The sequence below is a fragment of the Rhinopithecus bieti genome, unplaced genomic scaffold (assembly GCF_001698545.2).
Source record: "Rhinopithecus bieti isolate Rb0 unplaced genomic scaffold, ASM169854v2 scaffold_26813, whole genome shotgun sequence".
In the NCBI taxonomy this organism is placed as follows: Eukaryota; Metazoa; Chordata; class Mammalia; order Primates; family Cercopithecidae; genus Rhinopithecus; species Rhinopithecus bieti.
Window position 1 is genome coordinate 430,977 of NW_016812144.1, and position 23,135 is coordinate 454,111.

Sequence of the window (23,135 nt, forward strand, 5' to 3'; positions counted from 1 at the left end):
GGCCTCCCAAAGTGCTGGGATTACAGGCTTGAGCCACCGCGCCCGGCCACCCTTATGCTTTTGTTATTATTCTTTGTTATTAATATGGACATCATTTTGTTATTTTTAACAAAAATAACAAATAGGCAGGGCATGATGGCTCATGTCTGTAATCTCAGCACTTTGGGGGGCCGAGGCGGGCGGATCACCTGAGGTCAGGAGTGTGAGACCAGCCTGACCAACATGGTGAAACCCTGTCTCTACTAAAAATAAGAAATTAGCCAGGCGTGGTGGCGCACACCTGTAATCCCAGCTACTCGGGAGGCTGAGGCAGGAGAATTGCTTGAACCCGGGAGGCTGAGGTTGCAGTGAGCCGAGACCGCGCCACTGCCATTGCACTCCATCCTGGGTGACAAGAGGAAGACTCCGTCCCAATAAATAAATAATAAATAAAAGTAACAAATAATAACAAAAATGATTATTATTTAATAATTCAAGATTCAAGTCCTTTATCAGTTTTGTGTTTTGCAGATATTTCCCTTCCAGTCGATGGCTTGTCTTTTCATTTTGTTGACAATGTCTTTTGAAGACCGTACGTTTTAAATTTTGACAATATCCCATTAATCAGGTGGTTTTCTGTTTTTTGTCTTATTTTATTGCTCATATTTTTGGTGTTGTAACTAAGAAATCTTTGCCTTACTCAAGGTCACAGCAGTTTTCTCCTGTTTTCTTCTAGAAGTTTTCTAGTTTCAGGTTTCACTTTTAGGTCAATGATCTATCTTTAATGTGGACCAGACACTGGGCCCACAGGTGTGGAACCACAGAGGAATGAGACAGAGCCCTTCACTCAGGGACCGTCTGGGCAAGGGAGGTGGGGGTGGGAGTCACACAGGGAAGCAGTGTTCGTCTCGTGTAAGGCCTGCTGGTAAGCCTGGATCCAGGGTGCTGTGGACACATTGTGGTGTGGAAGCATGTCTGTGCCCCAGACAAGGGGCTGTGAACTGAGGTTTACCAGACAGTAGAGGGTAAGTGGAAGGCAGGAGTCCGAGCTGGGAAGCCTGTTCTGGGCTCGGAGTGGCCTTGGGCAGGCCTGGAGGCTGGATGATAGAACTCAGCATCCCTGCAACTGCTGGTCATTTGGTGTGCCTGGGCTCAAAGTACAAGACGGCTGGCAGGAGTGGGCAGAAGGGAGCAGGGGCCTGAGCACTCCGTGTGCCTTATACTGAAACAAAGAGGAGGTGGAGGTGGCTTCATGGCATGGCTCAGGCTGTGCTCTTTGAGGGTCGGGGGTAACGGTCTCGCTTCATTTTGAAAGTCAGATGTGTCTGTGTCATAAAGGGCCCATCCACAGGGGGCAGTGGAAGTGCTGTTATGTAACCGTTTCTGTCCCCCACTCTGGAAACAGATCACATAGCAGTTGCTGTACTTGCTGTTCCTTGTAGACTTACTCCTGTGCAAGGAACGTGTAATGACAAGGTAATCCCAGGAGCAGCCTGCAAAATTATCCCTCATATTTGTGGTTCCTGTGTATATTTAAAACACAATGCTAGAAGCGACTGATGCTGACGAAGGGTAGGGCATATTCCAGGCACTGAATAAATTAACCCTGCAAAGCACAGCAGTTGCTTTCATTAGCCAGCTGGCACTGCAGGAATATAGCTAAAGCCTGTGGGTTAGAAAAGAAAATCTCAGGAATGCGAGAACAAAAAAGAAATCAGCTGCATTCAGTGATTTAACTTTATCTGGCAACAATAAGGAAATCCAGAACTCACGGTGCTCTGAACAATGGCTGACTCTCACTGGGTGTGCGAGGAGACAGACGTTCCCTGTTCTTCCCTGTTCAGCGGAGGGGATATCCACCGTGACTCTGGGTATCCACGGCAGGATGCAAGCGTGAGTTAGGGCCATGCAGAGATGATCCAGATTTTGTTCCTGCATCCTCTGCGACTAGAGATGCTCCAGCGAAATGCTGTGTTCCTTTCCTTTCTTCCTGATGTCCCCAGGAGCAAAGCAAATGAATACGCCTAAGCTAATGTGCCACCTCTCCCTTCTCTACCTGGCCAGGCACTTTCTGGGATGGCTGCTGCCATCATGACCATGGCACTGAAGGCCTCTGCTGCCTGCAGTCCCACTGCTGCCTCCGCCACCCTGGGCACCACTGCTGCCACGTTGCCCTGTGGCTGTGAGGTGCCATAGTGCCAAATCTTCAGCACGCCCCAGGAGGCCATGATGAGTAAGGTGGAGACCTCCCAATTTCTTGGGGAAGTAGCTCTTTCCATGTTGCCTTGATGGCCCTGTTCCCACCTCCTCTCTCTCCCCCCATGCCGAGTGTTATCCCAGGAGACCCTTCACTTCCACAGACAGACAGACGGACAGACAGACTGCCAGGGACCCTCCTCAGCCAACCTCGTCACATGCCGAGGCCACAACACTCAGTGTGGTTGGGTCCAGTTGAGACCCTGCGTCTCACGACTTAAGGCTTCTGTGCATCGAATTAAGCCACTGGGGGATTTATGAGATCACCCTCTGGCTTCTCTTGTTGGGTCCCATACAGCCAGTGTGTGTCACCAGGGGCATGTGGCATTTGTAGCCTGCCTCTCCTGAGTTTGCAGGCTCTGAGTTTGCCCGGCTCCTCCTTGCTTTTATCTTCCTCTGGTCAGAAGGCCAGAGTGACTAAAGTATAGTGAGCTGAGGGAGGGGCAGTGGACGTGGTGATGGACCAGACCTCTCCACCCGTGGGTGGAGGCTCTTGCTACGGAGGGTCCTTTTTTTGCATCTGTGCTCAGCAGTGCTGGGCAAGAGGGTTTGTCCCCTCCCTCCCAGGTCCTCATCGTTCAAATGCACGGAGGCACCGTGGAGCACACGGGGTTTTGCTGGGTGGGTGGGGCAGCATGCCCTGCAGTTCTTGCATTGTTTCTAGAGGAAATAGAACAGAATGAAACAGAACTGGCCTGCCTGTTGCCTGGGAAGCTGTGCCCCTGACATCACAGGGCTGTGCCCATATCCCCACTTGGCTTAGGGGCCCCTAAGTTAGGAACAAATAAGCAGAAAAGGTTGGATAAAAGATAAGGTACTCAGACTTGATACTTTAAATTATCAGGTTCCTAAGTTCATGATTTGTGCTTTGAAAAGACTCCTGTGGCTGCTGAATGGGCATTAACCGGTGGTCAGGAGCAGAGGCCAAGAGCCAGTGAGGGGAGGCTACAGCACCTGGGTGAGAGGCAGTTGGCAGTGGTCACGGACCTAGGAGTTCCGGAAGAGAGACAATTTTCTGGAGGTTTAGAGGTGGGAGTATCAGAAAGATTTTGCAAGAAAGTCTTGATTGGCATAAGCCTAAAAGGAGGGGATAAAACATTCATACAGGGAGGCCCTCAGATCGGTGAATATCCCAGGATGAGAACTGCAAGTTTCATCGGAAGTGCAGAGAAGAGTCCTCTTTGGCTACGCTGCGGAGTAAGGGGTCAGCGTGGCTCAGCCAAGCTCAGGCAAGCCGTCATTTAATTTGGTGGATGCTATTGTCTGAATGTTGATGTACCCCCCAAAATTTATCTATTGGAACTTAAAACCCCATGTGATAGGATTAAGAGGCGGGGCCTTTGGGAAGGCGGCCATGAGGGCTCCACCCTCATGAATGGGATTGTGCTTGTGCAAAAGAGGCTTGAGGAGCTCCCTTGCCCCTTCTGCCATGTGAGGCACAGCAAGAAGGCACCATCTGTGCAGCAGAGTGAGCCCTCACCAGACACTGAATCTGTTGGTGCCTTGTCTTGGACTTCCCAGCCTCCAGAACTGTAAGCAATGAGTTCGCCTTGTTTATAAATTACCCAGTCTACAGTTTTTTGTTGTATGAACCCAAATGGACTAAGATGGTGTGTAAGGGGAGCAGTAGGCCAGGGTTAGGCACACAGCCTGAAGTGACATTGCTGAGGGCCCCGTTGGGGGAGTTAGCAAACTCCTTGACATTTCCTTGTTGCTGAACTGTAAAATGGGGATGACAGCAGCTACCTGATGGGGTAGTCAGAAACATGAAGAAGATGTAGGAAAATGCTAAACATGGTGCCGGGCTGTTAGTTGGTGTTGCTAAATGTTAGCTTAAAAATACAGTAAAATGGGCTGAGTGCAGTGGCTCATGCCAGTAATCCCAGCACTTTGGGAGGCTGAGATGGGAGGATCACTTGAGTCCATGAGTTTGAGACCAGCCTAGGCAACAAGGTGAGATTTCGCCTGTACAAAAAAAAAAAAAAGTTAGCCAGGCATAGTAACATGTCTGTTGTCCCAGCTACTTGGGAGGCTGAGGCAGGAGGATCTCTTAGGCCCAGGAGGTTGAGGCTGTAGTGAATTGTGATCATGCCACAGCACTCCAGCTTGGGCAATGGAGTAAGACCCCATCTCTAAAAAAACAAATGAGTAAAGAAGATAAAATGCAGGATTTTGAGCAGGAAATGACTGACACCAGCTGAATTTTCAGAAATCTGTCTTGAATATGTGGAACGGATGAGCCCAGGAGGGACTTAATGCCAATCTGTGCTGGAGAAAAAGACAGGGCTCCTACAGGAAACGTTGCAGGCCTCTGATCTGCTGGCCTGGACAGCCGTGAATTTGAGAAATGGGAGCCCTAGAGAGGAGTCCAAGATGACTCTGAGGTTTTGAGTCTAGAAGAGTAAGGGAAAGGCTGTGCCGATGACAGAAATAGGGAAGTCAGGGCTGAAGCTAGTTATTCAGGGTTTGTTCTGTGCCCCAGGCTGAGGCTGGCTGTACATAGGCAGATGCCAGGAGGCTGCCCCTGGGAAGGGCTTACCAACAAGGAGAGGCACACTTATGAGACTCTATCAGACTGGGGGAAGATTTTCTGGAGGGGAGAGACTTGAGCACACTTTGGAAGGTGGTGTTGAAGCTAGCTGGGCCATGGGAGCTGGCCGGGCATCCTGGGCCTCCTGTTTGCCACTCCACCTCTCTGTCTTCTTCCTCCAGCTGTGCGCCAGGGCAGGCGACCGTAGACACTGTACTTAGGTCCCATGCCTTCCCTGAGCCTGTGGGCAGCACTGGCGGTCAGGTTGGAGGGAGGGAGAGGATGTGTGTGAGGTTTCCTAGCTCTGGGGTGCTACACTTACCCTTTTGCTTCTCCCTTTCATTGTAAGCCCTGCCCACACCCTTGTAAACACTTCCTTTCTCAGCTCATCTCAGCTTCCCAGCTGGCATCCCAGGCACAGGCAGTTGCATGTGCAAAGGCCCGGAGCCAGTACTTGATAAATATGGCTCAAGATGCTGCAGCCCAGATAGATATGAAAGTCTCTGGTTCCCTCCTATACTGTCGTTTTTATTCTGTTTACTTCTCAATAGACTATTGTACACTATACCTAAAAAAAAAAAGCGCTCTTAAAGCATTTTATGTACATCTCCTTTTCCTACTGCCTTGGCTCCTTCACTTTAATCCTTTGATGTGAAGCTATGTTATAGGTAAGGGAATAACTACTTATTAGTGGTCATTTTGCTCTTTGGGACGCTGGTTGCTTGAGGCAGCTTTGGAGACAGAAGGATGTCCCAGACCAGTGATTCTGAGCTCTTGGTCTCAATATAGCTGCCTGATTATAGCCTCTCTCTTGGGTCTGCATTTCATATTTGGGACCTGCCCCGGCCTCTGTTTCTTATTCCAGATTACACCCTATTCCTTGTGGGTCTCCACCTTCTGGCAGCCGTCCATAGTTTCTTATTCCCCTATTGAAGATTGTTTTCAGGTTTGAGGTGGTGTGGTTAGTGATGTACAAATGTTCTTTTCCATTTCTTTTTTGTTTTTATCACTTCTTCTTTTTTTTTCTAGTGACTTCTGCTGATGGGATCAGTGAATTTTAATCTGGAATTTTTCTTCTGCTGCTGTATGGAGATCTATTCTTTTCCTTATTTACCGAGAAGGAATCTGAGGCTATTGGGATTTTTCATTTCAAGACCGTGGGAAATAATCAGCTTTGAAGCATTTCCTGTGGCCATTTGCTGAAGTCTGGGATTCTGTCAGCTGCACCCCAACCAGATTTTCAGTGTTAATGTTTCCATGTTAGGTGGGAAGCTAACCAGATACGTCACGTGCCGGTTGGTCTAGGAGCCAGCGTCCGAGGGCTCTCATTCTTCCTCTGGAAGTCTCTCCGCCGTGGCACTGCTGACATTGTAGGCCAGATGCTTCCTTGTGGGGCTCCCCTTTGGGTTACAGATGTCTAGTAGCCTCTCTGGGATCTGCCGGTAGCACCCCAAGTTATCACACCATAAATGCCTCTGCACATTGCCATGTGCCCCTTGGGCTTAGAACTACTACTGCAGAAGAGTTCAGGAGCAAATTCGACCCATGTTCCAAAAAGCTCCAGCTCAGTATTTTCAATGTGTGGTTCGCTTACGTTCTATTTCCTGCTGAGTCCCCTGGCAATTGAGCTATGTGCACATTCTTATTTTGTTGGTTCTCAGACTTGAATGCTTTGGCCTTCCGCTTCCCAGTGCTTATTGTGCTTGTAGCCGAGCCCGGAATGCCCTCTCCCACTCCCGGAGACTCGTCATTATTTTCTGATCATCCAGAATGGTTTCCTAATCGCCTTTCTATTTCTTGCCTTAAAAGGATAATGAAGCTGAGGCCCGAGATAACCCCTCCAATGCAGGCTCTGAAGGCAGCGATTTGGTGGCAGAACAGCATGTTTTCAGGGAGCAGGAGACATGTGTGGACTCTGACTTTCCCTGGTGCCCAGCACCTAATTATATTCCTTAAATAGTGGTTCCATCTCCTCTCCTTTTCTCCCTCCCTCCTTTCTCTTCTACCTTACACTGTGAAATCTATGAGTTGCAGTTTAAGTCTTACACTATTCTAGAGAGGAGAGAAACTTGGTAAGAAAACAAAATGTTTGAAAAATTTAAAGAAAACACCCCTGGAACGACATCCCCCACGCCACCAATGGAGTGGGGTCCTAGATTGAACTGTAATTCCTTGGTTGATGTGATCCTTTGTGGTGTTAGTGAGGATTTTAGGACATCATGAGATTAATAATAGAAACCTTTTTTTCACTGTCTTGTACTTGGCCGGAGCCTGTTTATTTTGTATGACTAATTCACATCCATAAGAAAACTATTACTCAGCTGGCATTCCCACCTGTGTTTATCTTTCAGCAGCCAGGATTTGTTAAACCCTGGGCAATTTTAATTGCTGTGAAGTGTCTTCCCTGCAGGTGCGTTTCCCTCGCTTCTTTCTCTCTTTGACATTTCCAAATGAAAATAGTCTTCTCTGTGTAGAAGAGCGTGTTCCTTGGATCTGGTATGTCTGTCTGCCTCCTGCCCTGAACACACATTTAACTGACCCATCACTGTGTGCTGCTGAGTCAGAAGGCAGAGCAGCGCTCTGTTGAACACCATCAACAGTTTTTGTCGGGAGGGCGGCTCATAGTTGTCGACAGCCTTCTTTGTGCCTGGCACCCGATGGACCTGTTCTCCTTTTGTCTTTACAGTTTTACGAAGTTGGCACTGATAACTCCATCTTACTGGGTGAAGATGTAGAGAATTGTGTTCAAAAAGCATGGCTGAGTTCACAATGTTAACAGTGGAGCTGAATTTGGACCAGATGCATTTGATCTACAGCCTTGGTGCTCTCCGGGGAGCAAAGATTATTCAGAGAGGCCATCCGTCCCTGGTGTTTAGGCGTGTAGGTTTTGGAACCAATTTAAATTGGGTTTGAATCTTGGCTCCATGATAAACTCTGAGATTTGGGCAAGTTGCTTAACCTGTCTTGGGGAAATGAAGTTTCCCCACCTGTGAAATGGAGATGTCTTAGTCTGTTCAGGCTGCTATAAGAAAAATACCATAAACTGGGTGGCTTATAAACAACAGAAATTTATTGCTTACAGTTCTGGAGGCTACGTCGTCCAAGATCAAGGTGCCACTCGATTTGGTGTCTGGCAAGGGCATGCTGTCTGGTTCATAGATGGAGTTCTCTTGCAGGGCACTTACTTGGTGGAAGGGGCAAACAGGCTCCCTCAGGCACTAATTGCATTGATGAGGGCTGTGCCTCCTAGATGCCCTACCTCCTAATACCACAGTGGGGATTAGGTTCCAACATGTACATTCTGGGAGAACATTCAGATCATAGCAGGAGGTGACCCTTACCTCATAGGGTTACTGAGCCATTCACATAGAGCATTTAGCAGTGCCTTGCCAGGCTCAGAGTGAAATAGGGTAGCTGCTTTCAGCTCATGACAGCATTTATGTAAATGAACTGACTTTCTAGGTCAGAGAGCCAGGCCAAGGGGCTGGGATGATAGGAGGGTAGTAGAAGTGGTGGGAAGTGGATTGGGAGGAAGCCTGAAGAAACTAGGAGTGGGCCTAGGGGTGCACCTGCTCCCCTTCTGGTAGGAGTCCTTCCTGCAAGTGGACGGAGGGCAGCATATTGTGCATTTTTTTCTTTCTCTCCCCTTCCTTCCTTCCTTCCTTCCTTCCTTCCTTCCTTCCTTCCTTCCTTCTTTCTTTTTCTTTCCTTTTCTTTTCTCTTTTCTTTTCTTTTCTTTTCTTTTCTTTTCTTTTCTTTTCTTTTCTTTTCTTTTCTTTCGAGATGGAGTCTCCCTCTGTCACCCAGGCTGGAGTACAGTGGCTCAATCTTGGTTCACTACAACCTCTGCCTCCTGGGTTCAAGCGATTCTCATGTCTCCGCTCCCCGAGTAGCTGGGACTACAGTTGTGCACCACCACATTCACCTAATTTTTTGTGTTTTTAGTGAAACGGGGTCTCCCCATGTTGCCTAGGCTGGTCTCGAACTCCTGAACACAGGCAATCCACCCACCTTGGCTTCCTAAAGTGCTAGGATTACAGGCATGAGCCACTCCCAGCCTATATTATATATTTTAAATTTGAGAAGAAGATGAGATTTGAGGAGAAGTGTATGGCTGATGGGTGGGTACAAAATGGAAGGCCTGGCCCAGGAAAACAATGATGGGAGTGAAGCCGAAGATGCTCAGGAAAAGGGAGTGTGGGCAGCAGGAGGGGGACGGATGAGGAGCATTTTCTGGGTACAGTCATATGGGAATAGGTGGGTTGAATTCAGAGGGTCCAAGAGAATGGGGAAAGAGGCCTGATGCAACAAACACGGGCCTGGAGAGCGCTGCCTCAGAGCGGGCCACCCGCCAACCCTGGAAAGGCGGCTGCATGTTCGTCAGGGGCACCGTCCACACAGGATCGACACATTTGTTGCCAGAGATTGAGAGAGAAGTTTAAATACTTGAATTTTGGCTGAGATGGCTTTTCCTTCTTTTCTTTAACCAAGAACTTAGACTCCTGAAATGTTGGGGAAAAGGTTGACAGGGAAAACATCTACCCTCTTCCTGCTGCTTTTCATCTCTATATTTTTCTCTTTTGTGGTGGAGGTGGGCAGTAAATAAAAGGCATTTCATTTCAAGGGTAACCTGGGCAGATTTTGGAAAATGTAGTCAGATTGCAAAATCATCCTATGTTTTCATAAAGTAAGCCCTGTAATGTCCAGTCCTTTATTTATTTTTTTATTTAGAGAGAGGGTTTCACTCTGTCACCTAGGCTAGAGTGAAGGGGCATGATCACAACTCACTGCAGCCTCGACCTCCTGGACTCATGCCATCTTCCCAGCTCAGCCTCCCAAGTAGCTGGGACTACAGGTGTGCACCATGATGCCTGGCTAATTTTTGTATTTTTTGTAGAGACAGAGTCTTGCTGTGTTGCCCAGGCTGATCTCAAACTCCTGGACTCAAGTGATCCTCTCCCTTTGGCCTCCCCAAATATTGGAATTACAGGCATGAGCCACTGTGCCTGGCCTGTAATAGTCATTTCTAAGTCATTCTAATCATAACAAAGGGTGCCTTGATTAAACAAATATTTTATTAAGTCATCTCCATGAGTCAGACAGACAGGTTGCTGGTTGATTCTGCAGTAATTGGTAAAATTCATCAGTAATTCTCTTCAGGAATCACTCCGGCTCTGTTCATTCATTTTATTTTGGGAGGGGGGGTCCTCATGAAATTGGTTACTGTACAGGCCTCAACCTAGGCATTCTTTCATTGTTGCTGTGGAAACCAGCAATGAAAATCTTGGGTTGAAGAAGAAAAATAACTGGTGCCGAACATCTGTAAAATACACAAGAATTAAGTTGCTTTTTGTAATCCAGAATTTTTAAAAATCATGATACTTGGAACAAAGCTGAGACTCATAAGGTTCTGAACTAATTATGTAACTGAATCATTAATAGTTTTCCTTGGAAACACTATGGAAAACAAATTACACCGCCTTTAAAGTAGTGTTTCCACTGGTAGCAGCATTCACAGAGCTGCTGCCATCAGCGCTGCAGTGTGAGCTCTGTCAGGTGCATGCCTGGACACACGCCACCAGCTGGTCACTGTTTCAATAGGGTTGGGAACTAGATGGCCTCGCAGAGAGACATTGTCAGGAGAAACGATGTCGCAGGCCGAGCAGGATGCTGCCTGTGGTTCTTCTGGTGGCTGGCTAACGGGTCGTGAGGGGAGAGGCAGCCAGGGATGCTAGCACTGGCCGCCATCCCCTGGGGGCAGTTAATGAGACCCCGCCTCCTACCCTGTGCCCTGTGAGAGTGGCCATTGGAAGTGGTTGTCACTTGTGGGTGTTTTGTAAAGTGCATTTCTGATGTTCTTTGGTGCCCTGTGTCACACCCTGAGTCCATGGGGACAGGCGGAGTCAGGGTTGGGGCTGGAAGAGAGCCGAGAGGGTGTTTAATCCAGTCCTGTTATGTTATTGACAGAAGAAGCAGAGCCTCTTTTAGAGGGTGAGGGATGGGCCAGGCCTCTCCTTGCTGAGGAATCACAGCGCTGGTCCCTGCTGGCCAGTCTCGGGCCGTCTTCCACATCTCTGTGTGGATTTTCCCCTGATGTCTTCAGCTGCATGTTGCTGGTTTGAACAATTTTCCTTTCATAAAATGTTGTAGTTAGGGCAGTCACTCTCCCCTACATTGTTGGGTCTGACCAATTAAAATGTGCTTCATTAATTTTTATATGAGACTCATTTTTATCCAAAAGAAGAAAAAAGTCATTTTGTGCTTCTGTGTATTCTTTCAAGTAATTCATTTATGTTTATTTTAAAAATAAGTAGGCCGGGCGCGGTGGCTCAAGCCTGTAATCCCCAGCACTTTGGGAGGCCGAGTAGCGGATACAAGTAGGGAGATCGAGACATCCTGGGCTAACACAGTGAAACCCCGTCTCTTACTAAAAAATACAAAAAAACTAGACGGGCGACGGTCAGGGCCTATAGTCCAGCTACGTTCCGGTTAGGTCTGAGCAGGAGAATGGTGTAAACTCTGGGAGGCGGAGATTGCCAGTGAGCTGCAGATCCGGCCACTGGCACTCCGGCACTGGGCGACAGAGCCAGACCCGTCTCAAAAAAAAAAAAAAAAAAAAAAAAAAAAAAAAAAAAAAAAAAAAAAAAAGTAAATTGTTCCTTTGTCAACCCTAAAGCCACAAAGCTTATGGGCTTTTTATGTGTTGACTCTGACCTGTTTTATCTGGGTGTGAGATACAGACACATAGTGTATGGGTATTTGGTGGAATGCTGTGTCAGGTCATTCTGCTGAAAAGTGATGTCAGGACATCAGTAATATGGCTAAGGTTCAGTAGTTTGGTAAAAGCTGTTGTGGAGTTGTAAAAATTAGCCTAGTATAAAGCCTATAAACCCATCTTAGGAATATTCCATTTCCAGCCAAATCATAGGCGCTCCTACTCTATGATAGTCCGTGGTGACGTGGTGTATGAGGTCAAGTGTGATGATGTCATGAAGCTGGTTCAAGTGATGGAGACATGCTTTGCTTTTCTGCTGTTTTGCAGGATAGACCCGCGAAGACAAACATGCGGAGTGCAGCCAAGCCCTGGAGCCCAGCCATCAGAGCAGGGGGCCACGGCCCAGACCGGGCACGGCCTCTGCCTGCAGCCTCTTCCGGCATGAAGAATTCTAAGTCTTCAACTTCCTTGGCTTTTGAGTCCCGACTCAGCAGGGTATGGACCAAAATGCACAGGGCCAGGCAGGGCGCCTGGATACCCTGGGTTGGGAGGATTGAAGAGGGCAGTAGGCAAACCAGTGGCCTCTAGGGGCAGGGAAGGAGGTTCCCAAGGAGGGGTCGCAGGAGGACCAGCATGCCTGGACATAAAGGACTGGAGCTAGCGCGTGGGAGTGGGGGCCCCTCGGGGTCCAGAAAGGAGGTCTGCAAAATGTTTAACACAGTAATTAAGGTCCTCTGCCCTGGGTTGCATGGACATCCCGGCAGTTTTGCCCCCAGCACCACCCTGGTTGGGGGTCGAGGTCATGCATGATCTTTGCAGCCCCCCACAATCCAGTTGTGGTTCTTCAAGCCCGTCTTGCTGGACCCCGCAGCAGCATGGACACTGTTGATTACGCCCTTCATCAGGGAGTGCGTTCTCCTCTGGTTTTCTCCTCCCTCCATCCCTTTGGTCTCTAAGGTTGGGTAGGCCCATGACACATTCCTGGACTCATCTCTTTTCTAGCTGCATTCATTTCTTTACATGAGAGGCTCTTCACTGTGCAACGCCTAGCGCCTCCTTAGCTGCTGTGAGATGAATTCATAGACAGTAGCACCTACCTCATGCAATGCTTTAGAAACACCATTACGATCTTCTAATTCAAAAGGGAAGTTTTAAATAGCATGCATTTCCATCTGCAATGCCTGAGCACAGCTGTGCTAAAGGCCTTGCGATGATCCTTAAAGCACCATGGGCATGACAGCTACAATGCAGATGGATTTGAGATGCAGACTGATTTGAGTTGTGTTGATGACTCAACTATGGTGAAGGCTGCTGCAGGAGTGATGGGATTGTTTTGAAATAGCAGACACTCTTGGTGAAGTTCTGAACCAAACATCATGCCGGCTCCCTTTGTTTGATGTATTCTTGGAAAGTTCAGGGTACCTTAGAGCTAGGCAAGGGGCACATTGTTTTTATGAGTCAAATGGAGGGAGGCTTTAGGCTCAGATAATAATAAAAGGTGTTCCACCTGTGTCAGTGCCTGCAGAATCTGTGAAACGTGTGGGTCGTGGAGCAGTTCTTTGTGTAAGATTGTCATGAGCATTTTAGGACATCTGAATTTCCCGTCCTCCTACCCGTTAAATATTAGTAACACATCCAGTCATGGTGACAATCAAAAATGTGCCCTCAGATTTTCAACACATCCCCTAAGGGTCAGCACTGTCCCCATCGAGAACCATTGTTCCAGGTGACAGGGTCTATTCTCTTGGCTTTTAACACTCTACGTGGATAACGTCCAAATTTGTATCTCCAGCTGGGACACTTCTAACTGCCTTTGTGACATCATCCTTGGATGTCCAAACACTCCCTCCAATGTAACATGTCCAAAACTGAATCTCAGTGCTTTCCTCTCCATCTCTCTCACCACCCGCTAACCTGCTCCCCCTCAATCTTCCCATTTGTGTAAACAGCAACTCCGTCTTTTCGGTTGCCCAGGCCACAGCCAGTGGCATCACACCTAAACCCTCTTTTTCTCATGTCTCACAGTCCGTCAGGGAAAGGCCATCACTTCTACCTTAAAAATATGTGTCAACTCCAACCAATTCCCACCGCCTCCCTTGTGACTAGTTGGGTCATGCCCCCACCCTTCTGTGCCCTGGTCCCGGTCCTTGGAACACCTGAGTCATGTCACTTCTCTGCTTCAACCCTCTAGTGACTCTCCCCATTCACTCAGAGTGAAAAGCAAAGTCCTTGAAATGGCCAACGTCCCCTCCCTCTCAGATGTGGTCTCGCTCCTCTGTGCCCTGGCTCCTGGAGCTCCAGCCACACAGTCTGCTGGTGTCTGGTGACAGCTATCCCTCGGATTGCCAGGCGCACTCCTGCACTAGTGTGTTTGTGTTTGCTTCTCTCTCTGCCTGGAAAGCACCTGGTGCCTTTGTAGGAAGTGCGCTTGACCTGCATCCTCCTCCTCCTGCTGCCTTGTTTTCCTTCTCAGCTCTTGGTGCCATGGCACACATCTGCTTGTTTAGGGTCTGTCTTCTCATGGCTGGAAAGTAAGCCTCCTTGGGGAAGGGACTGTATGCTTTCTTTGTTGTCCTCATTTCTGTCCCTAGTGCTTAGAAGAACATCTGCTACCTGGTAGGCACTCAGTATTTACTGAATGATGAGCACACCTGTTTTCTGGCGGTCTGATGGAACAGGAGGAGCTTGGGGGTGTGGGGCTGGCCTGAGTTGGAATCCTGGCTCTGCCACTTCCCGGCTGTGAAGCTGCAGGCAAGCTGTGTAGTTGCCCTGAGCTTGTGCTTCCTTGTCTTTCAGATGAAGGTAACACCTTCTTTGCCACAAGGAGTAAATGTGGGTAAAGCGTCCTATGTGTAATTTTGTTTATTATTCTATTATCTGGATTCAACCATCATTTCCATTAGTTTTGTTTTTATTATCTTCAACCCAACAGCACATTTTAAACTTAGATTTTTATGTTTATTACTATTTTTTCTGTATCCAATAAGGAACATATAAACTTAGATTTTTAAATGAATACATACATTCCACAATAACAGACCATTAGAGCTGCTGGAATATGGAATTTTTTTTTTTTGAGACAGAGTCTCACTCTGTCGCCCAGGCTGGAGTGCAGTGGCACGATCTTGGCTCACTGCAAGCTCTGCCTCCCGGGTTCACGCCATTCTCCTGCCTCACCCTCCCCAGTAGCTGGGACTACAGGCGCCCACCACCACACCCAGCTAATTTTTTGTATTTTCGGTAGAGACGGGGTTTCACCATGTTAGCTAGGATGGTCTCGATCTCCTGACCTCATGATCCACCCGCCTTGACCTCCCAAAGTGCTGGGATTACAGGCATGAGCCACCACCCCCGGCCAGAAATACTTTTAAAAGCAGTGCTTAAAATAAGGTCTCGTCTGGGCAGGGTGGCTAATGCCACTTTGGGAGGCTGAGGTGGGCGGATCACCTGAGGTCAGGAGTTCAAGACCAGCCTGACCAACATGGTGAAAGCCCGTCTCTACTAAAAAAACAAACAAAAAAATTAGCCTTAGCCGGGCATGGTGGCATATGCCTGTAGTCCCAGCTACTTGGGAGGCTGAGACAGGAGAATCACTTGAACCCAGGAGGCGGAGGTTGCAGTGAGCCAAGATCGCATCACTGCACTTCAGCCTGGGTGACAGAGTGAGACTCTGTCTCAAAAAAAAAAGAAAAAAAAATATATATGTGTATGTATTCGTAAAGGCTGGAAACGTAGGAGTGTTTCTAAAGGACAATGAATGAGATTCTGGCCACTTCTCCCATCAATAGGTTCATGTTTTGGAAACTTGTTCCACAGGGAAAATGTCAGGGAAAAGCAAATACAGTCATTTCTTGGTATCCTTGGGGGATTGGTTCCAGGACCCACTGTGGATACCAAAATCCATGGATGCTCAAGTCCCTGATATAAAGGGTATTTGCATATAACCTACACTCATCCTCCCGTATACTTTAAGTCATCTCTAGATTATTTATGATACCTCATGGAAAGTAACTGCCAGTACACAGTTGTTATACTGTATTGTTTTAAATTTTTTTATTGTATTATTAATTTTTTAAATTAATATTTTGAAAAACTTTTTCTGCACTTGGTACCATGCGCATATTAGGTGCCTTCTGCTCTCCTTCCCGATTCCTGTCCTCTCCGGGCCTGATTCTGTGCAGGACAATGAGAGGGCTTGAGGGAAGGAGCAGCAGAAAGAAATGTAGCCCGCCTGGCCTTTCCAGCCCTGGTTCTGTTCATCTGATTTGACCTTCATCTTTCCACCTATGGTATGGGAAGAAGAAAAGACTAAAAGAAAGTCAGAGAACAGAAGTAAAAAAGAGGAAATTGTGGCAAACAAAAAAGCAAGTAATTTTCCCTCCCAATATTTTACTATGACAATTTCTACAGTAGTACAGGGGATGCTACAGCAGGCACCATAGACCACCACCTAGGTCCTATGGTTAGCATCTCACTATATTTGCTTTATAGTAAATGGATAGATAGGGTTTCACTGGTCAAAACAGGAACCCTGAGACAAATCCACCCAAAGTAGAACTAAATACCTGACTTTCTTTCTTAAAATTTTAATTTTAATTTTTTTTTTAATTTTACTTTTAGTTCTGGGATACATGTGCAGAACATGCAGGTTTGTTACATAGATATATATGTGCCATGGTGGTTTGCAGAATCTATCAACCCGTCATCTAGGTTTTAAGCCCCACATGCATTAGGTATTTGTCTTAATGTTCTCCCTCTCCTTGTCCCGCCACCCACCAACAGACCTGGGTGTGTGATGTTCCTCTCCCTGTGTGCATGTGTTCTCATTGTTCAACTCCCACTTATGAGTGAGAACATACGAGGGTGGTTTTGTTTTCTCGTTCTGTGTTTTAGTTCTGCTGCAGCAATGGCATGCTTCCGGCTTCATCCATGTCCCTGCAAAGACGATGAAGCGTCATGCTTTTTGTGACTGCATAGTATTCCATGGTATATATGTGCCACGTTTTCTTTATGCAATCTATCATTGATGGACGTTTAGGTTGGTTCCAAGTTTTTGCTATTGAAAATAGTGCTGCAATAAACATATGTGTGCATGTGTCTTTATAGTGGAATGATTTATATTCCTTTGGGTATATACCCAGTAATGAGATTGCTGGGTCAAATGGTATTTCTGGTTCTAGATCCTTGAGGAATCGTCACACTGCCTTCCACAATGGTTGAACTAATTTACACTCGCACCAACAGTGTAAAAACATTCCTATTTCTCTACAGCCTCCCCAGCATCTGTTGTTTCCTGACTTTTTAATGATCACCATTCTAACTGGTGTGAGATGGTATCTCATTATGGTTTTGATTTGCATTTCTCTAATGACCAGTGACAATGAGCTTTTTTTCATATGTTTGTTGGCTGCATAAATGTCTTCTTTTGAGAAGTGTCTAAATACCTGACTTTCAATATTGGCCCGAACTGAAGGAGCAGTGAAAGAAAGCAGGGCAGGGGCTTGGGGGCATGGGAGCCCAGGGAGGGTGCAGACACTTCTGTAAATCCTCCTCATGGTATCTGAGCGCAGCCCAGAAAAAAGAGTACCTGCAGTGCTCCAGTTGCCACAGGCGGCCATTTGCGAGACCCAGGTCTATTAGTTGGGGCTGTCTTGGTTGCAAATGATGAAATGTTGGCTTGAGCTTGCTTCAGCAGAAAAGGAATGTGCTGAGCAGATCCTAAGGCTCCCATGTCACTATGAGCAGGAAAAAGGTGCATTTTAACAAACGCTTCCCATGACTCTGATGTCTGCTCAAGTTTGAGAAGCAGTGTCCAACCATAACATGTTACCCACCACTAACAACCAGATTATGTTATGTCTGATGATTTTAGAGTGATGGATTCTTTTCTGCATCTTTGTGGAACTGAGAGGAATTTCTTAGTTCTGTAATCTGTGAGGTATTTAAACTTATTCCTTTTATACACTTTCTTACACAGGTGGTTGGCAGCTTAAATGTCAGTGAAACTGATAGTGGAGATATTTACTAAACACCAAAGCAGCACCGAAGTGCACACCTTCATAAGATCTTCTGGAACAAGCCAGAATCTCAAGTTGTGCTGTGGCCAGGACACAAAGCCAAAAATGCAGTGGTGAATAGAGAAAGAGCAAGAATTCGTATCTGAGACTGGTAGCTTTCCCTTTGATGTTGCATCCAAAAAGCAGTGACAAAATAAGAGTAGTTACCTTCAGCTGTTTGTTTCGAAGGACACGTGGGATCAGTTTTTTGTCTTTATGTCCTACTCCCAGGAAACCTTCTAAGCTAAAGCTACCAGTCTTTTTCAAATGGAATTCCTTGTGGAAGGTGCAGGGGAAATGAAGTGCTCCCTTTGAAAGCTTTGCTGCCACTCAAACTCCACGCCCTATGGGAGGGAGGTGGCACAGCACTGGCCTGCGGCACATCACACTTATCCTGTTGCCTGGGAAGGACAGGACCATATCTACCGACAGTGCAGTGTAAAATCCCACAGCCCAAGAGAAGACAGAGTCAGCTGGGTGTGGCTGGCTCACAAAATGGAACGCAATAGCTGAGTAAAATGTGTGTTATCCCTAGCTGTGCCTGGTGCATCACAGGCAGGCACACTATACATTTTTACTGAATTTTGTTCTAGGATGGATTTACCAGAAAAAGAGCCTGAGGTTCAGAGAGGTTAATGACTTGCTTGATGTTCTGTTGTATTCTCTGGAATCCCCGTTGCATTGCGTTCATATTTTCCTAAAAACACTCCCCTCCTTCCTCCTCCTCCTTGCCTTAATTTGAATTTAGTTTTTACAGGATAACAATAGTAAAAACAATAATGATGATTTTCATTTGTTATTGTTATAGCTGGTATCTGTTGAATGCATACTGTGTCAGACACTGTTATCCTAAGCACACTACATGGCTAACTTGTTTAATCCTCAGAGCAACACTCTGAAGTGGGTACCATGACTATACTTACTTTTTAGGTGAAGAAACCAAAGCACAGAGAGGTGACGTGATTTGCCCAAGGTCATACAGCTAAGCGCTGGCAGAGCCAGGATTCAGACCCAGGTGGTCTGTATTTTGAGCCCTTGGCCACTAAACTGTGCTGCCACATGACATGGCTTTTGTCCCAACCCCTGTGACGTGGGGTGGAGGCCTCCTGGCTCCTGTTGGTCTTCAGCCTGGTGGTGCTGTGGAAAACACCCGCCCCTCCAGAATGCCTCACTGCCCTCTCTGCCTGAGAAAAACCGCATCATGGCCTCTTCTGTGAGGTCTTGGGACTCCTCCAGCCCCTCCTGGGCTTTCTCCACATTTGTTTCTCTGCAGCTTAGTGCTGTCCTCAGTGTGTTCTGCATGGTTGTATGGGAACCTCCTCTGCAGGTGGTTAACTCTGAGTGGCAGAGCCTCCTGATTTACTTTGACATTCATGCCGTATACAAAGCATACAGATCTACTAAGTGGACGTGGGCTAAGATGTGCGTCCAGCCTCTAGTGGGTTTTTGGTAAAGCTTAGCTGAATTATAGTGTCCAGGGTGGGAGGGACAGGAATGGAGAAGCCACAGGCCCAACAGAAGCAGCTCTGGCCCAGTGACAAGAAGGGAGGGAGGTTTTTGGAGCTGTTTCTCCTGCTCATCTTCCCCTCCCTCTCCCACATACATGTGGAGGGCTGCTTCAGTCTCCCTAGGAGCATGGCATCCCAGGAGGAGTGCCCCCCTGTCTCCCTAGGACCTCCGCATCCCCCGCTCATTTCCTCCTGGCACTGAAATTTGGACTTTATCTCACTGCAGGATTCACTGAAAGGCTGTTGAATGGCTGGAATCCCCTTCAGCCTTTACAGCTAATATATTAGGTGGCCCCATATTCTAAGGGCTCTTTCGCTGTGGGTGAGCTGGCTGGAGGAGAAGGGGAGAGCAGAAGAGGGGCAGGAAGGGAGCCCCACCCTCTGCTCAGGACCCATTGTTCACATTCTTTTCTGTGTTAAATGTTGCTTCAGCCAGGCCCTAGGCTATGAGTAGTGGCATTTCCATGTTTGTGGAATGAATATAAAGTCTCTTTTAGGATCAGTGGTCAAAAAATCAGCGTGTTTGAAGTGGAGGTACGATCAGTTGGTTAGTACGATATTTGGCTTTTACCATGGGCCATTAATGGTGCAATTTTTCTGATGTAAGGAGGGTAAAAAAGCAGCCACTACATGTACTAAACAGAAGGCGTGATGAGTACAGTCAGTGCAGGATCGTGAAAGCATCAGCACATTCCTTCTTCAACTAATCAACCCAGACAGCGTGGGGTATTTTTGTATTCTCTGCTATTTGTGCTCTGAGTACATGTGCACAATATGCAGTGACATTGATCAATAAATTCTTTAAGCCTAATAAACATATGCAGTCTCATAGCATTGAGGACATAAACAGGGAGAAGGATCTTAGGTGGTAAAAATTCTTCTGTTTTGTGGCCAGGCACGGTGGCTCATGCCTGTAATCCCACCACTTTGGGAGGCCAAGGCAGGTGGATCACCTGAGGTTAGGAGTTTGAGACCAGCCTTGCCAACATAGAGAAACTCTGCCTCTGCTAAAAGTACAAAAATTAGCTGTGTGTGGTGGTGCATGCCTGTAATCCCAGCTACTCAGGAGGCAGAGGCAGGAGAATCACTCAAATCTGGGAGGTGGAGGTTGCAGTGAGCCAAAATCGCACCATTGCACTCCAGCTTGGGTGAAAGAGTGAGAGTGTCTCCAAAAAAAAAAAAGAAAAAAATTATTCTCTTTCGGAGGTGAGGAAACTGAGCCCCTAGATCATAACTTTCCCAGGGCCCTGTGGCTCACAAGTTGCTCGATTCCTAACACAGCGTAATACTTCATGCCCTCCTTCCAAAGTTTTGTTTGTAAATCTGAAGATGCTTCGGTTGCTACAGCGTGGAGAACCACCATGGAGGGGCACTAGGAAAACAGCTGCAATGATGATGATGATGATGATGAGAGCCACCAGTATTTATGTTCTTTTTTTTTTTTTGAGACGCAGTCTCGCTCTGTCGCCCAGGCTGAAGTGCAGTGGCCGGATCTCAGCTCACTGCAAGCTCCGCCTCCCGGGTTCACGCCATTCTCCTGCCTCAGCCTCCCGGGTAGCTGGGACTACAGGCGCCCGCCACCTCACCCGGCTAGTTTTTTGTATTTTTTAGTAGAGACGGGGTTTCACCGTGTTAGCCAGGATGGACACGATCTCCTGACCTCGTGATCTGCCCGTCTCGGCCTCCCAAAGTGCTGGGATTACAGGCTTGAGCCACCGCGCCCAGCCGTATTTATGTTCTTAATCAAATGCTTTAAATTCTTTTTTCTTTTTTTTTGGGGGGGGGGATGGAGTCTCGCTCTGCCGCTCAGGCTGAAGTGCAGTGGTGGGATCTCGGATCACTGCAAGCTCTGCCTCCTGGGTTCATGCCATTCTCCTGCCTCAGCTTCCCGAGTACCTGGGACTACAGGCGCCCGCCATCACACCCAGCTAATTTTTTTTTTTTGTATTTTTAGTAGAGATGGGGTCTCACCGTGTTAGCCAGGATGGTCTCGATCTCCTGACCTCGTGATCTGCCCACCTCGGCCTCCCAAAGTGCTGGGATTACAAGCGTGAGCCACTGCACCCAGCCTTTTAAATTCTTAACTAAGGGCACAACTCTAGAGATACACCAATTGCTTTCTCTCTCTCTCTCTTTTTTTTTTTTTTGGAGACAGGCTCTCACTCTGTTGCCCAGACTAGAGTGCAGTGGTACAATCACAGCTCACTGCAGCCTCGAACTCAAGCAATCCTCCCACCTCAGCCTCCTGAGTAGCTAGGACTACTCAGGAGCAGCCCCACGCCCCACTAATTTTTAAAAAAGATTATTTGTAGAAATGGAGTCTTACTATGTTACTCAGGCTTGTCTTGAACTCCTGGCCTCAAGTAATTCTCTTGCCTTGGCCTTGAAATGTTTTCTCCATTTTAGAATTGAGGAACTGCAGCATCGGTCCCCGGGTCATATAGGTGGGAAGAAGTAGCATTGCTCCCTTCACCACTCCCCGGGCTGCCTCCTTCCTGTGTGATTGCTGGGAGCCTCCTATATAAAGATCCCAGATCCCAAGTCCTCTTTCGCATCTCCCACTCCCTCCCTACCCTTGAAAACAAAAACCCTGAGATGCAGCACTTACTGCTAACTCCCCACCAGAGACCCTCTAGCCCTGAGCGTGGTGCTGCAGCTACCTGTGCTTTCCCCCAGTCACTGTTACTGCTTCACCCCTGTTCTTATCATGACTGGCGCCACCTCTGTTGCCGTGCCAGGTCGTTTTGCAGTGCCCCAAAGGCAAAACTCCCACTGCTTGCCCACTGCTGTCCTGTGTTGCCTCCAACTGTCATCTCACCCAGACCTCGAGTCTCAGGAACCAACCCCTTATGGAAGGGGGCAGGGCAAGCTCTACCTCTGCTGCTCTGGGGTGGTGGCTGGGGACAGAGGCTATGGTGGGATTTCCGAGGGGGTTTCACTTCTGTTCCCAGTAGGAGTGCTCTCATTTGTTGGATTTCCCGGTTTATTCTGGGTTTCAGAGAGCCCTTCCTCTCTTGGCCTTTGCTGTAGAGTTTGAAAATTCTGTACTTTGAGTCAGACTTGCAGATTTTAGTAATGTCAGATAATCAGATAGGGGAAAAACAGAATCCAGTGTGTATGGCTTGCATTATTGCGTTAAGAATTCCCTTAACCACTGTGATTTCTCTTTTTCATTTGAGATGTCATCTAGGGAGTTTTCAAAGTCTCAAACCAGAATTGGTTTTCCTTTGGGGACTGGAGGCACCTGAGTGTGCTTCTTGGGAGAGTGAGTAACAGTTTTTCTCTATCGAGAAAAAGCTGCCGACATTATAAACTATGGTCATTTAATATTAAACATGTATTATACAGGTGACCTGATGGATAGTTTGAGAGGCTGAAGAGCTTGAGTGAAGGAATGCTTTTTACTCTGAGATGGGAAGTGGCAAGACCTTTACAGAGTTCCTCTAAGAGGGGCAGTAGTGTGACTTCTGGATCAACTCAAGTGTCATGTTTGGCCCATGATACGGTTTGGCTGTGTCCCCACCCAAATTTCATCTTGAATTGTAGTTCCCATAATTCCCACGTGTCGCAGGAGGGATCTGGTGGGAGGTAATTGAACCATGCTGTTCTCATGATAGTGAATAAGTCTTAGGAGGTCTGTTGGTTTTATAAAGGGGAGTTCCCCTGCACATGCTCTCTCTTGCCTACCAGGAGCAAAGTGAGATGTGACTTTGTTTCTCCTTCGATTTCCACCATGATTGTGAGGCCTCCCTAGCCATGTGGAACTGTGAGTCAACTAAACCTCTTTCCTTTGTAAATTACCCAGTCTTGGGTATGTCTTCATTAGCTACATGAGAACAGACTAATACAGTCGAGTTGCTAAATTAGGGAACTGTGCTGTTGTTCAGAAAATGTGATCATTTTTGTGTGGTGGTCCACGTCTGTAATCCTAGCACTTTGGGAGGCTGAGGCAGGTGGATCACCTGAGATCAGAAGTTTGAGAGCAGCCTGGGCACCATGATGAAACCCCGTCTCTACTAAAAATTCAAAAATCAGCCAGGTGTGGAGGCACACACCTGTAGTCCCAGCTACTTGGGAGAATGAGAATCACT

The 23,135-nt window shown here is 47.4% G+C and overlaps 1 protein-coding gene across 6 annotated transcripts in view; it reads left to right on the forward strand.

Annotated features, from left to right (window-relative positions):
- LOC108544490 (cytospin-B-like) overlaps positions 1 to 23,135 on the forward strand; it is a 121,096-nt gene that overhangs the window by 94,023 nt on the left and 3,938 nt on the right. For 4 of the 6 annotated variants that reach the window (XR_001889865.1, XR_001889862.1, XR_001889863.1 and 1 more), the window contains one exon: positions 11,808 to 11,975. Coding sequence is in view for 1 of the 6 variants with exons in the window: in XM_017895623.1 (XP_017751112.1) it covers positions 7,520 to 7,645; positions 11,808 to 11,975 (294 nt within the window). In the remaining 5 variants the exon portion in view is untranslated. Of the gene's footprint in view, positions 1 to 7,461; positions 7,646 to 11,807; positions 11,976 to 23,135 lie in introns of those variants that run through there. The other 2 variants (XR_001889861.1, XM_017895623.1) reach the window with 1 other exon arrangement.